The sequence below is a fragment of the Rousettus aegyptiacus genome, unplaced genomic scaffold, assembly GCF_014176215.1.
Source record: "Rousettus aegyptiacus isolate mRouAeg1 unplaced genomic scaffold, mRouAeg1.p scaffold_m13_p_7, whole genome shotgun sequence".
Taxonomy (NCBI): Eukaryota; Metazoa; Chordata; class Mammalia; order Chiroptera; family Pteropodidae; genus Rousettus; species Rousettus aegyptiacus.
In genome coordinates this window covers 47848727-47864750 of record NW_023416310.1, presented here as the reverse complement: position 1 = coordinate 47864750, position 16024 = coordinate 47848727, and the positions used below count along the sequence as shown (strand labels likewise).

The following is a 16024-nucleotide window of genomic DNA, read 5'->3' as shown; positions in this document are numbered from 1 at the left end:
TTGTGTGAATATACCACTTTGTTTAAACATTCCCTTGTCCAAGGACATCGGACTTGTTTCCAATTCTTTGCAATTATGAACATTGTCACGTACCTTCCTGGGGCTGATAACTGGTGTGCCCCTTTTCCTGGTGCACACCGAGAATCGCTGGTTGTAGAGTGAACCCGAACTCCCTTAAGGAGCATGTGAATTTCATTTTGCCAATCTAGTGAGTGGAAAAAAAAGGTATTTTTATTCTAAATGTGCGTTTCCCTGATTATAATAAAGTTGAGCAGATTTTCATGTGTGCAGTCCAGTTGTGTCTGCTCTCTTGTGAAATTGCCTGCTTGTTTTATTTAGCCCAACTTCCGATAGATTGCCTTAAATTTTTTTGACTCTTAGTTTTTAAAGTATATATTTTTGATACAAATCCTTTGTTGGTTATATGTGCTGCTATTATCTTCTCCCATTTGCGCTTTGTATTTTTACATTTTATTGACTGAATTTATCAATCTTTTTCTTTAGGGTTTGTACTCTGTGTGCCTTAAGACATTTTTAAGTCTCAGAGATATTCTCCTATATTTACTTCTAATATTTTAATTTCACTTTTCACATTCATCTAATTTTTAAAATATTTAAAAAATCTGTCAAAATCATACAGTACCTACCAATTTCAGAGTTCTAAGGATTTGTGATGTGAAACAGCCCTTCCACTTCCCTGTGCACACTTACTTCCACTTCTTTGATAGGCTCGTGTGGCTCCTTCTTGATTGTTCAGTTTTGATCTTGTCTGTTGACTACCCAACAGGAGGGTTTGGTCATGTGTCCGCCACTCATACAAACTCTTCCCATTCCCCAGCTTCCCCAAAGTGGTTAGGTCACCGATTGGGGTACTTCAATATTCTATGTTTATTTTAAGCTAAGCTACGTAGTACAACTATGATTACTTATCCTCTCTTGTAGATTTTTGTTTCATATTTTTTTTTCTTGGAAATGGTAATGATCTTTTATTGGTAGTTTAGTTTTCTATGTATTTATCACTTATTCAACCTAAAACTCTATCGGATGTTTACAGATAACCTCATGACATTCAGGTGCCTCATATAAACTATCAATTAGATCTCTTTGAAGTTTTTTTGCCACAGCCTCGGGCTAGAAATCGGGACTGATCATCCTGTGTGCCATTTAACAAATCCTTATTGAGTCACCCATGTGCCTACAGTGTGCTGGGCTCTGGAAACACAAAGGGAACAAGGAAATATGATTCTTGCCCTTGTGGGGCTTACTAATGAAGAGTTTCTTTCCTAGTTATTTTCTGGGGTCTGGAGTTGATGCCTGCCTGTCAGATGATGGCACCAGGTGGGTGTCTCCTGAGTATGAGGACTGCTCCCCTGCTTCCTCCCTGGACAAAAGCTCTTAGCTTCGAAATTAGGCTCAAGATGTTGACAGGTCTGGGAAAAGGCATTTTCAGACCAAGGTCCTGGCACGGGGGTATGTGTGGCTGGTGGAAAGTGGGGACAGAGCGGCCTAATGGCCACAGGAGTGACAGCGCAAGTGGTGAACTCTGTGGCTTTTGCTAGGTGCTCAGCCTGGACCTATACAGGCAGAGTAGGGGAGCCATCCTGAACTTTGGGGGCAGAACAGATTCTAGGAGAGGAGCTAGGATTACTTGTGAAGCCAGTGCTTGGATTCTGCAAGGGCACTCAGGGAAAACTGCACCGTGAGAACTCTCAGCGCCCCTCTCATGCTGTGCTCTGACTCTGCACTGACTGTGCCGGGGCGGGGGGTGGGGGGAGGTGGGCCTGGTGGCCTGGGAAAATACCGTCTTAATGTGGAAACAAGTCTGTAGATTTCGTGTTTAAATGAACCTAGTGGAGATGGTCACGGTTCTCCCCAGGGCACCCGAGGTAGCATTCCAAATGTGTGCTCTGGCAGGGGCTATGAGCAGAGGGCTGCCAGCTGCCACCCATTGCTTCCCAGACCCTGAACCTAATGCTCTGAGAAGGTGCCTGGGTGACACAGTCAAGGCATAAAGAGAATCACACTCATCATTCCTAATCTGACTCCACCCTGCCCTGTTTCCTTGCAGACTCAGGTTTCCATCAATCGCTTCCTGTTTGGATTCTCAATAGTAGTTATCATAGTTGTGAAAGTTCCCACATGTCAATAGTCACAGCATTTGAGAGCTGAAAGGGGGATTAGACCATACCAACCCTCTCGCTTTATAGGTAAACTGGCCCAAAATGGTTAATTCCCTTGCCCAGCACTACAGAGAACTAGTAGTTCTCATGCACATATCGTTGGTCGTTTTCACCGAGCCGAGCGGTCTTCACAGCCTTCTTCTGGGTTAGGAAGGAAGCTTAGGTGGCGCCATTTGAAAGCTCTGAGCTGTGCCTGGTGGCAGAGCCTGCTCTTTGATATGGCCTCTGAGGAAGCCTTCTGGGGAGGCAACTGGCCCCTCCTGCCCTGCTGCAGCTTTGCTGAACTTAGAATAAAAATAAGGCTGCTTAGTACCTTCACCTGCTTAACTTTGAGCCTACCTTATCTGTAATTCCATGTCACAGGATTAAATGCTCTATGTGCATTATCACGTGTATTCACTCCTGCTTTTCAGAAGTGGTTTTCCATGTTTTAAACACTGGTTCCATGTGTGATGAGAAATGGTTAAGGCTTCAATACTGAAAACAAGAGGGTGGAGAAAAATTCACCAAAGACTAGTGGCCTTTCTTTCCACCTACAAAGCCAACCCCTGAGGCAGTTGGGATGAGGCTGAGGAGAGGCCCTGGACCTGAGGTGCTTGTGTTTGCAGGGAGTCTCTGGGGATGCCCACTGGGTCCCCTAACCAGACACCCTCTCCACAAAGTCCATTATAGGGTTTTGCCACGTTGAGCTGTGTTTCTAAAGAAGGGCCACATTTCACATTTCATTCTCACAGCCCATTTCCCTTGATCAATGCTTTTATTTATTTTCTTTTTCATTATTATTTGTTATTATTTATGCTTACAGCACCTGGTCTTCCTAGGTGGTCTCCCATCCAAGTACTAACCAGGCCTGACCCTGCTTAGCTTCCAAGATCAGGAATCGGGCTTGTTCAGGGTGGCATGGCAATAGACCATGGATTATGGCTCCACTGGGGCATGAACCCAGGACCTTCTGCATGTAAAGCAGCTGTGCTAACTGCTACACTATGGAACCATGTCCGATCAATGCTTTTAGATGGAGGCTCCCTACGCAATTCAGGGGAGACATTGCATAGCTCCCAACATATCTCCAGATGGGAAAGAAATGACCCTCTGTTGCTTGCTTTACAATGAGTCAACAAGAAGTTATTTATTTTCTAAAAGTATAAAAACACATACAAAAAGGGACTTATTCTTGGCTAGAATTAAGAGATAAAATTGTTGTAACAAATGACCCAGTGGGCAAGGCTACTGTAGAGAAAATATTGCTTTTAAACCATTAATTATCTTAATCACCACTTTGCCCCAGACTCTTTAGAAGGTTACTACTTCTAAATTACACATAGACAAAGAGTTAGTTTTATTAAACCAAACTCATAAAAGTAAAGATTGTGCTTCTTCAGGTTGACAAAATAAAATTCCAAGGCTCTGAGGAAAATAATCTTATGTCAATCCCAGGGAACTTTTCTCCCCAAGAGTTGATTGGTCACTTTCTGTGGAAGAAAAGAAAGACAGGAAAGAAGTTAGAAACTTTTGCTATGAGGCAGACAGGCAGTCTTTACCCTAGACATATCGCTGGAGACCAGTGTGGTTCTACCTTCCAGTGTGCTTTATCTTCCTGAGCTACAGAAACTATGGCAATTATATAAAAATTACTTCCTGAGGTGTTTAAGATGATTTATAATCAATATCAATTACACCTGTCCCTCGATTTACGTTTTATTTTTTATATGAGGTTTTTATTTGCAGTAAATATTCCCTCCATTTATGTGTACTTTTTATATGCAGTTTCCATTTATGTGGTTCTTTTTCATTATTGGTGATTACTCTTTTTAACTCAGCAACATACAAAGAACTAATACTAGCACACGATTGTTAATGATCTCGTTCACTGGATGGCAAATAAAAAAGCACAGGTGACTACTGATGTTTTTCGGGATTGGTTTACAAATGTTTTGTTGTAGAAGCTGAAAAATATATGAAGGAAAATGTCTTCCTTTTAAAATACTTTTACTTTTAGATAATGCACCTGGATCATCCACATAATTTACAACATCCAAATATAAAAGTTGTATATTTGCCACCAAATACAACTTCCTTGATCCAAACTTGAGATCAGGCGTTATCTCCGCCTTTAAAATTAATTATGTTAAACAAAATTTTAATATTTTTAATAAACTTGAAGATAATGAACCACTTAACAGTTAAAGAAGGCTGGAATAAATACACAGTTTTAAGTTGTATCAAGAATATTGCTTTAGCTTTGAATGATATAAAGCTGTCAGCTTTAAATGCTTGCTGAAAAGCAATATGGCAAGAACTGGCTGCACTAGGGAATCTGGTTCTAAAAACTGAAGAAGGGATTAACTGGCATTATTAATGTATTAAATAAATTTCAAGAAGAGTCTGACAATTTCAATGTGAATGATATTAACAAACTACTAGTCGATCAAAATTAACTGATGATGAACTAATTCATTTAATATCTGAAGCCTCTCCTGTTGATGAATACGGCGGTGACCTTGAACTAGTTTTATTCACTGTGGAAAATCTTTACAAAGCTCTTCTATTGGCCACAAAACTGGAAACTGCAATTCTAGATATTGATCCAAACATCTAACGAGCCATAAAATTTCAAAAAGATTTTAAAAAATGTAATGAATATTGAAAAATTTATGAAAACTTAGCAAAAGATGGGGTTGGAAAAAGACCACCTAAAAATATAAACATAAGCAATGAAACTGAAGTAGTCCTTCCAAATGTTTCATGTACTGAAGACAGTGACACTTTGTGCCAGTTAAAAAGAGAAGGTTGACTATTTTAGATTATAGTATAGGCACCAACAGCGAATAAAATTTATTTTAGTTTTTCTGAATTTTCATTAGCATTTTTTGTGAAAACATGTGAAATAAATATTTTTATGACTTATATCGGCCTATTTCTCTAGTACTTTTTTTTTGTACTGGTGGACTCTTTTTATGCAGTTTTCTTCTATGTAAAAAGAAGACGTGTGGAACAAATAATCAGTGTAAATCAAAGGGAGGGTGTATTTCTATACAAATATAGGTAATTTATGATCCTGATAGACTCATCCATCCATTAGTTCACAAATACACAAACACAATGAAAGGCCTGATGCTGACACACTGGATAGGCCATGCACTCGAGGGAGCCTGGCCAGAGCTCTGGGGTGTACTCCGGCAGTTTTCCAATCCCACATTCTGATATGAACTTGTCTTTCGGTTTCAGACTTTCAGAGTCCTCACTGTCTAAAACAAAGACAGTGAAGGATATGGACCTTCACGCACAGCAGCCCCTCTGGTTTCTCAAGGAATTAATTGCTAGCAAGTCCCCTGGTCTGTGAGGTTCTGGGCCCTATAGCACCACGGACTCCACTGAGGCTGTGGGCAGGTATGGTGGCAGTTTTGAGGCTCTGTCTCCCTAAGCTGCCGACTCTTAAGCTGTACTTGGACATTTTCCAGTTTACTTCAAAAGTTTTAGAGGTATATGATTTACCCATAAGGGGAATAAAACTATCACTTGGACCCTGGAATGAAAACCCAACAATTCAAATAGAGTGAACATTTTCAGCATGACATACATCTAAACTGACTCCTAAGGATGAAATGTGGCTTCCTTCCAAATGTATGCCTGGATGGTACCTTTTAAAGATTTGCCTTTTTATGTTTAGATTTGAAATCTAGCCACAGGTGCTTTTATCTTCCAAATTTCAACAGTGGTACAAAGCATTATAAGTTTAAGTTCACTTTCCAAATACTGTTAATTCAAACAGGTCAGGTGTGTTTCTCTCAATTTATTTTTCCCTTGCTGAACTTGATCAATCCTGCTCTAGGGCTGACTGACCTTTTTATACAGCTGGGCTCTCAAACGGTATGACCTATATTCCAATCTTCTCTTTTCCTCTTCTCTCTTCTTCCGTATTTCTGGAAGCTGCTCATAAATCCTAAAGGAATGGCACAAGTGGAAATACAGAAAGCAGAGAGGTTACCAGGCAACAGGGGCACACAGGCTCTTCCATCACACCTCCCTAAGCTCTATTGCTTTCAAGGCATTTGGTTCCTCCAGGACAGGCTCTGGGCCCCTGTTGTGTGCTCAGCTTCTTGTTAAGACATTTGGACACAAAGAACCCTGGCCTGGGGTGCTTATGATCTGGAAGAGGAGACAGATAAATAAAAACACAATAAAATCCTAATAGTGGTTACTTCTGGGAAAAGAGTGGGACGAAGAGGTGCAGATAAACTGCTTTTGACTCTACATGCGAAATGTATATTTTCAATATAAGATAATGAACATATATTAATATTATATTTTTAAACATAAAAGAAATAAGGGGAAAGAAAGTACGATGATGCTCATATCTCCAAAAGGCTACACAGTGTTTATAGAAAAAGAAATTCTAACAAAAGGTCAAGGAAGACTGGCGAAGAGATAGCACTTGAGGTGGGTCAGAAAGTGGAAAGAAGAAGGGAGTATGGTAAGAATGGAGTCAAAGCTTGACAGATTGGAGTGCAGGTGAGCAAGTGGGAAGCAGACGGGGTGAAGGTGAGGTAGGCTGTGGAGGGTCTTGCAGCCATGTGAAAACCGTGGGCTGTGTCTTATCGGGGATGGGATTCCACTGATTTTAAGTAGGGAGGAACATGTCAAACATACATTTGATATATTGAATCTAAATTTCCAACAAAAATGAATTAAACAGATAATGGAATGTAATGGAATTATTACAAAGTATAAAGAAGATGTTTCAAAAATTTTTTATCGATATGGGAAAATGTTCACAATATAATGATGAGCAAAATGAAGCAAGCTACAAACCTGTATATATGGTCTGATCAACAAGTTAGGGTGAAAAAAATGTGTCAGTACAAGTCTCTGCAAAAGCCCCACTCCTGTCAGAAACAGGAAGAGTGTTATGTTTAGATGGAAGGATTCTGAGTGGCATTTATTTTCTTATTTCTATTTTTCTCTATATTTTTCAAAGTTTTCTACAAGATAGAAAAAAAAATCATTGGAGATGATGTAGAGAGTCTGTGGGAAATATGTTAGAGAAGGGTGTGGAGCGGGGAGAGAACAGAGGTCGGCCCGCATCAAGGCTGTGAGGAGTGGCTCAGGGCACTCAGGAAGCTGAGTCTTCAGGACAGGCTGGATGGATGGCTGCATGTGCAGTGATGGGTGACACAGCTGGAGGTGACCGCGTTCCAGCTTTCTAGCTGGGTGAGAGGGTGTCTCAAGCAAGTATGGGAGTTCTGTTTTGGACACAGGAAGGAGAATCACTAATTGAAAAAGTAGAGGTCAGCAAAGAGACTGAAGAGGAATAAACATACATTTTTAAAAGTCACTGTTCATGAAAACCACAAGGAGCTAACATTTTGTACCTGTTAGGATGGCTGTTATATAAAGAAAAAAAAGATAAGAGATAACAAATACTGGTAAGGATGTAGAGAAAAGGGAAATTTGTACATTGTTGGTGAGAATGTAAATTGGTGCAGCCACTATGGAAAAAGAGTATGGAGTTCCTCAAAAAAACTAAATGAAGAACTACCATGTGATCCAGAAATCCCCCATCTGAGTGTATATCCGAAGGAGATGAAATCACAATCTCGAAGAGATATCTGCACCTCCATCTTCATTGCAGCATTATTCACACAGTGAAGACAACATGGAAACAATCTCAGTATCCATTAATGGATGAATGAATAAAGAAAATGTGATATATACACATACATGTGTGTGTGTGTAATCACACAATGAATTATTCAGCTATATAAAAGAAAGAAATTCTTCCCTTTGCAAAAACATGGATGGATCTTGAGGGCAATATGCTAAGTGAAATAAGTCAGCCATAGATAGACAAAACTGTATTATCACACTATTTTTACAAGTGGAATCTAAAAACATCAAACTCATAGAAATAGAATAGAATGATGGTTGTCAGGCGCTGAGGGATGGGAGAATGGGGAGATGGTGGGCAAAGGGTACAAACTTTCAGGTGTAATTCCTGGGGATCTAATGTACAGCATAGTGACTCTAGTTAACAATGCTGTGTTGTATACTTGAAAGTTGCTATGAGAGTAGAATTTTTATGTTCTCCCCATAACAACAACAACAACAACAACAACAACAACAACAACAACAACAACAAAATAGTAATTATGTGCGGTGAAGGAAGTGTTAACTAACTTTATTGTGGTAAAAATTCTGCAATATATATGTGTCAAATCATCACATTATACACCTTAAACTTACACAATGTTATATGTCAATTATATCTCGTAAAACTGAAAAAAAAAAAAGAGTCAGTGTTAGAGAAGGGATAATAAAGGTCATTGGAAAAGTAGATTTATCCCAAGGAGAACATGTGGTGTGAAGGGAAAATCTGCTAGGACCAGGAAAGGTTGTGTTCCAGGGCTGGATAGCTGGGAGCCAGACTAATCAGTAGCCAGAAATTATATTTTGTAAATGGCTCCTTGAAAGCAATTATTACGTATCATTGGACCTGTCTATTTACTTGTGGTCTGGCATCAATTATCTTTCAGCTCTGCTACCTAGTCCAGTGCCCAGCACATACATTAAGAAGTTATATATGCATTATTAAGTTAGTGAAATATATGCATTAATAAGTTTGTGAAGTAACTGGGAGAAATGCTTCCAGTTAAAAGAGTCAAGTTCTCTCTTCTCTAAAGCCTTTCTTCCCACTTGAAACTTTTAAACATCTTTGACGGAGGAAAGCAATGACAGATGGCAAGTAACACAGAGACCAAGGAGTACCAGAGGGGGAGCCCCACACTGGGCTCTCACCCCTACTCTGGCCCTGACTTGCTGGGCTACTTTCTCAATCTGGGTTGTAGTTTCCTAACAATCAAGGGTAGACCAGATGATCTTTAAGATTCCATTCAACTCTGATTCTCAGATGGAAGTGGATGGCTTCCTTGCAAAAGGGCTATATCATGGCACATGGGTACCAGTCTTATTGGGGTGATCACTTAATAAGTTATATGACTGTCTAATCACTATGTTGTACACCTGAAATTAAAAAAAAGGGGAGGGGGCACACCATAAATAAAATTGAATAGAAGCACTCTATTGAAAATGTATCAGTTTAAAACCCGAGTCTCTTCCCAGATATGGGTACTTAATCCACTTCTACAACTATATTTCTATTAAAAGCACTAACAATTTACAGAAGATGCCCTGCCTCTCTTCCTGTAGGCAAGCTCCATAGTTCCTTAAAATAAGAACTCCTCTTACTGAGGTAGAGTGTAATTAATTAGCTGCCACACAATGAACACTGTGTAATTTTCCCTAATTACATTTTGTGACAGAATGAAGCAATGGTTTTTAAATTTTTTGGACTTAGGACCCCTTTATAAAACTTCTAAAAATTGAGTCCAATTTTGGTCAATATGAATTTTATCTGTTGATACTGTATTAGAAATTAAAACTAAACATTTAAAAAGTACTAATTTCTTAATTCACTTAAAAATAAAAATAATAAGCCTGTTATATGCTAACATACATAATAAATATGTTCTCTGAAACAAAAAATATTTTAGTAAGAAGAGTGGTACTGTTTTACATATTTTGAAAAATCTTTTAATGTTTTAAAATCTCTTTTAAGAGATGGCAGATGGATTCCTATGTCTGCTTCAGTATTAACTCTATTGTTATATGTTGTTGTGGTTAAAGTATATATTTAAAAAGTCCAGTTTACACACGTGTGTAAGACAGGACTATTTTAATATTCTTTTTCAGATAACTGTTGATTTTCTTGCAACTACACCAAAGCTTGACAACTGGTAGTTTCTTAAAAATTAGTTGGAATGTGGAATCTGAAACCATATCAATGAACTTTTTGTACTCTGTTACATAAACAGAGGACTTCAGTCTATCTTGCATTTTGAATGGATCTTCTATTCCTGCCTGATTTTGTTAACATCATGCAATAGTCACTGGGAAAATCCTGGTCCAGTGACTTCTGCAGATCTTTCAAATGCTGACACGTTTACTTACGTAATACCACTGTATTTGTTAATGTCATTGCTGATCTCATCAGAAAAGTCTAAGCACTGAGAGCTAGTCAGGCTTCTACCGGTAAATACAAGTTTTCTAGAATTCTATTCTTTGCTTGAAAGCTCATATTTTCTCTTTGGCAATGAATTCTGTCAGCTGTTTTCCCGAAGTGACAGATTCACTTCTTCATTTTCAAGAAAATGTCATATATCTAAGTCAGAATAATGTTTGTCATTTTTTCAAGTAAAAGCTGTTTTCCTGAAAAAAGCAGTTCTGCTCACGCCACAAACCTCGGTGTAAGTGCTCTTCCTTAAACCAATCATTAGTCTTAGTTTGCAGGAGAAGTGCTCTCTGTGAACTTCCATTACAGTATTTGTAGGTGGCTGTGAGGAATACAATGCCTACTAGATGAAGCACAGTTTGGTGACACTGTCTCGAATAGTGTTAAGGCACCAGCAGTTCTACTCTTTCTCCCACTACTTTTGCATCACCAGTGCAACTGTCAACACAGTGAAAAAGGCACAGTACATCCTAGTATTATTTTGAGATTTGTTTTGACCTGGAAAATCCCCTGAAAGGGTCTCTGCAACTTCCAGAGGCTCACGACCACACTTTGAGAACCACTTGATTAAAGCATCCCTTTCAATTACCTATAAGGCAAGAGTTTACTAAATGAAGAATAAAAACAAAATTTCAAGAATGCTTTAGTTATCTAAGATAAACTATTTTCAAGCAGTATGCTGACTATAAAACTGTTCTTACTTTAGGAGGTAGCTAATGAATCTCTAAAAGTTAACTCTTAGTTATTTCACAGCATTCTCATTATCAATAAATGCACATCTCTAATTAACAGCTAATACATACAATGACACAAAATTCAAAAAGTATAAAAGGGCCAAAATTTAGTCTTTCTGTTATCTCTGTACTCCAGTCACTTAGTTCTTTTTCCCAAAAGCAATCACTATTTCTAGTTTTTTGGGTATCCTTCCAGAGATATTCTAAGCATACAAAGTATATCTATATAAGCACAAATACTTCTTTTTAAAGATCATAAATAGCAGCAGTATATACATGCTTCTGAAACCTGATTTTTTTTTTTAAAACTTAACTTGATGTGTCTTAGAGAGTACTCCATTATTTCTTACTATACTAGATAAATTCCTAGAAATGGGATTGCCTAGGTAAAAAGTAAGGCCCCAAATAAATATTTCAAAATATTTTTTATTTATATTTAGGTTTTTAATAAAGATGAGCCTGACTAAGGCATGCCAATTAGTGAGGAGTCTTTGTATTTCTTGTGTATGAGTCATTCGTACCATGATCTGCTACTTATTTTTCTTTTCTTTTTTAGTGCTATAAGTAAGAAACTACTTTTACAACTAATTTTCTTATAATGTTTTAACTTGAGCAGAATGCCTTTATTTTGGAGGCAAGCCAGAGCTCTAGACCACTAGGTGGCCTATTTTGTATTTTTATAACTATTATTTTTTTTGGCCTTACCGTTTAGACCTCTGAATCATTTCCTTCTTTCCAATGAGTCTGTCTTTTTGGGCAGCCAAGAAGCCTAAGCAAGAGAAGAAGGGGTTTTCAGTGGATAGTGACTTAACAAGGTAGGGTGTGGTGTGCAAGAGCTGGGAGAAGAAGCTCTAGGACTTTGTGCCCCTACTGTGAGCTGACAGTGCTGGATGGTCAGCAATAGCCAAGGCCAAGGCCAAGGTTAGACTATGGAGACTATAACAGCAACCTGTCTCCTGAAGATACAACAGTCTGTGGTAGAGACTATACAGTATGAATCGAAACACTACCTAGTTTATAGGTAAGGCTGTGATGAAAGCAGTAGATAGTACTTTATAGTTTTCACAGCTTTCAAATATATATATTTTTTATCGAGCTCTTACACATGGCAAAATTGTTAAGAGCACAGACTCTGGAGCCAGTCAACCTGGGTTCAAATCCCAGCCTATTAGGTGTGTAATCTTGGGCATGGTACTTGACCTCTTTTTGCCTCAGTTTTCTCATCTGTAAAAAACAGTATTACATCAGGGAGGTGTTGTAAGCATTAAACAAGAACAGTGTTTGGGTAAAACATAAAGGCTACATAACTATTATTACTACTATTACTACCACCACCACCACCACCACCACCACCACCACCACCACCATTATTAGTATTGCTACCCTAACGAGGCAGGCAAACCTGAAATCGGCCCCATCTTTAAAAATAAAAACATTATACTACTTTTGGAATGAACTTGCTCACAGACACAGATAATTTATAAAAACACCATTTGCAATGCACACTCTCATTTTTAAGATGCAATGACAGGGCAAGAATAAATGTCACTTATCTGGATCATGAAAGTGCTGACAGCTAGACTGGGCAGTTTTTGCTACCTAGGGAAATGTAAACCTCAGCAAGCAAAAGGTCACTTCCTGCGTGTGTAACTGGCTCAGCATTGAGCAGTACTCCTTAGCAAGCAGACCCTTTCCTCCCCTACCCCGCAAAAGGCAAGTGAACAACGCACCTCTCTTAAGGAGTGGGCATATGGGGTCCTGGTAGCCCTGCCATTCTCTCACAGTGTTGAATAGTGCCTCCCGCTCACTCTGCAACATGTTCTGCAGCTTCCTCTCCTGGACTATTAACTTTAGGCGTTTTATCCGCTCCCCAGAGCGGGAGATGAAGTCAGGTCTGTGAAGCTGAAGTGATTCCTGAGAAGGAGAAAAAGGCCCCATCCTCACATTAATGATCCAGTCTGCTCTCCAAGGGCCTAGAAAAATAGTATCTGACCAACAGATTTGGAGACCGTATTTCTAAAGATGTTTTCTATTCTCTAGAAAGTATCTCAAGTTGAAAAATAATCTAATAACTCTCTGTGGGGGAGAGCTCCAGTAAGGAAATGCCTTTGGAATAAACCAAGAACCAAGACTGTGGCAAGTAAAACTCTCCTGAGTGTCAATGGGAAAGAGCTCGGCCCATTGCGCTATTTTCAACGTCCCTTCAAACAAATACATCATTAAATAACATTTCCTTTAGCTCCCAAGGGACTTATAAAGAAGAGACTTGGCACCTTTTAAACCCTGTGTGAAGCAGGAATAGAAGTTATATAAATGAAGAAACAAATATAAGGCCGATGCAAACATGAGGCCTCCACATGCAGGTGTCTGCAAACCCAATGAGCAGCAGCATCACAACATCCTCCTCTTTATGACCTTGTCCCCAGATACTGAGGGTGACACATGATTTGAAATTGTTAACAGAGTAAAACAGCCTTTAATTAATGATGAGAGTGAGAAAGATGAATTACAGAGATGCTAGAAACAACGGTCACATTGCCTGTACTTCAAAGGCCAAGTCACAGATTTAACTTCTTTGTGTCTTGCTCCTTCTTCCTCCTTAAACAAAGGCTAAAGTTAAACTGACATTACTGTACCTGTAGGGATGCTCTCACGAATGGCTTCAGTGAACCTCTGCCTGGGCCTGCTAGTGACCAAGAGCAGTCCATGTGCTGACCCTGCCAGTTCTGTTCCCGTAGTGGCTCCCTCCAGGGTTTGGTGTTGGTTATTGGTGCAAACCACGAGATACCAGGGCCATGAAACTCAGGCAGGTTTTCCTTCTTAGGACCAGTTCTCACATTTTCCACAGGAACAAACCATGAAACTCCTATAGGAAATATTTTTAAGAAAAAAAGAGTTTTCATTTTCTTCATCAGAGACATGTATAACATAGGCTCTCAGCAAACTCAGTTGTCAGAAGCCACCATGATGCCTGGGAGAATGCAGAAATGCAGGGATGAATCTGTAACTGTAGGGCTAGATACTTTGAAGTTGTTTCACTGGGCAGCGCCTCCCGCCCCGCCCCCTCCCCCTTTGCCATAGTGGTACTGGGGTAAATGGGGTCAAAAACAGTCATTTAGAAACAAAGAATCTTAGCATTTCAAAAGACTTGAAATTCACTAGTTTTTCTACTACAAAACCTGGAATTAGAAACTCACCTTCAGAGCAACTCTGCTTGTTCTTCCGTAACTTTCTGTCCACAAGACAACTGGTAAGGGGCCTTTTCTCTTCTATTTTTTCTTCTGACCAAGAAGTCACATCACTGTCCTCTTCCACTCTAACCTCGCTAGAACTTGGAGTTGGGAAAGTCATCCCAACATCTCGAGTGTTTTTTTTGACACCATTCACGAGCTCCAAGTTACCTGAGGGGAAAGATCGCAGATGTGTCTGGGTGCAGCCTTGAGACTTACTTGGCGGGTATATTCAAGTCAGTAAATTAAAAATTTTTAAGGCTTCAAAAATGCAAGCTACAGCCTTTGCTGGGTGTACGAGAGAGGAGGGAGAAAGAGGGTATGTCAGTTTAGATATTAGAGGGAAAGAACTACTAATATAGATTTAATGAGTGAAGGATTTCAGTTCTAATCTGACTGGCAGTTAGTCACCCAGGTGAGGAAGAGGTTGATAGACATAAAGACAAGGCTTGAGAGGAGAAAAAATCAAAGGGAAGTTTATTTTTGTTTTATAAAATCAAAAGACATGGAAAGGCATAAAATAAAAAACCTCCTTCCCACTCTTGTTCTCCAGTCACTCAGTTCTAACCCCGTAATTCCAGAATTTTTTTTGTACACATTCAAGCAATTCTCTTTCTTCATTTTTTAAATACTCGTAGTAGCACACTATACACTGTGCTGTACCTTGGTTTTCTTTTTAATTATATATCTTGGGGATCTTGACATATTAGTAGAGAGGGAGCTGTCACCCTATGTAGAATTTCATTATATGGATGTGCAATAATTTATTTAACCATTTGGCTACTGATAGACATCTAAGTTGATTTTAATTTTCTGCTATAACAAACAATACTTTAATGGTTAACTCTGTATACTTGTCATTTTGCACATATGTACTGTATATTGGTAGGCTAAATTCCAAAAGTAAAAGTGTTGGGTGAAAGTAATTTTGATAGAAACTGCTAAACTACCTGTCATAGGGATTGTACTTCCAATTTATACTCCCACTAGAATGTATGAGAGTACCTATTTCTTTACACTCTTGCCCACGAACTTGCTATCAGACTTAGATTTTTGCCAATCTGATAGGTGAAAAATAGCATGAGTATAGTTTTAATCTTCATTTGTTATGAGTGAGATTGAGTATCTTATATTTAAGAGCTACTTGCATTTCAATGGCAAAAAATTTAAATTCAAGTAATTTACCTGCTTGCACGCCCTTGTTTAACAAATGTACATTTTGCTTGTTGCAAAAGGTAGAGTTTGAGCTCCAGAAACTACTGGTAGAAGATGAGTCAGAAGAAATCATATGTTTTGCCACCTAGAAAAAATAAGAGACCCTTTTATCATTATCTGCAGGCAGTGGCACAGTTACCCACAGGATAGGAAAATATACTAAGTTACCAAGAACACTTTCCAATCCAATTCAGATTGTTGGATGAAGTTGCCAGGAAACTTGTGATAATGTGAACATGGTATCACACAGTTTGTGATAGGGAGGAGAATGCTGCTGTAGTTGGATAAGGGCCTGAGCCATTTCCAGAAAGTAAGACCAAAAAAAAAAAAATAAAAATCACAACCCCCCCCCCAAAACAAACAAACGAAAAAACACGAACAAAAAAACAAAAACAAAACAGCTGGGTATATTCTTAGGACTTGAAAACACCTTGAAGAGGATAGTAGCCCCAAATTAGCCTGTTGAGTTTTCAGAATGAAATTCTGACTTAACACCTGAGTAAAATTTCGATGAGAGATAAAGGGCTGGGCATAATTAAAGATAGTAATGAGCTGGAAGGTGCTTTCTAGTATCAGATTCAGATTCTTATACAAGGA

At 38.9% G+C, this 16024-nt stretch overlaps 1 protein-coding gene and 1 pseudogene across 1 annotated transcript in view; both read right to left on the bottom strand.

The window, feature by feature from the left end:
* Window positions 1-2976: 2976 nt before the first annotated feature.
* On the bottom strand, window positions 2977-3092 carry LOC118606306 (annotated as a pseudogene).
* A 187-nt stretch (window positions 3093-3279) lies between these two features.
* The window catches only part of ALMS1 (ALMS1 centrosome and basal body associated protein), a 157259-nt gene continuing 144514 nt past the window's right edge, over window positions 3280-16024 (bottom strand). The window contains 7 exon segments of the mRNA XM_036224753.1: window positions 3280-3652; window positions 6024-6123; window positions 11688-11751; window positions 12713-12896; window positions 13619-13848; window positions 14180-14383; window positions 15398-15512. Coding sequence (XP_036080646.1) covers window positions 3608-3652; window positions 6024-6123; window positions 11688-11751; window positions 12713-12896; window positions 13619-13848; window positions 14180-14383; window positions 15398-15512 — 942 coding nt within the window. The 3' untranslated portion in view covers window positions 3280-3607.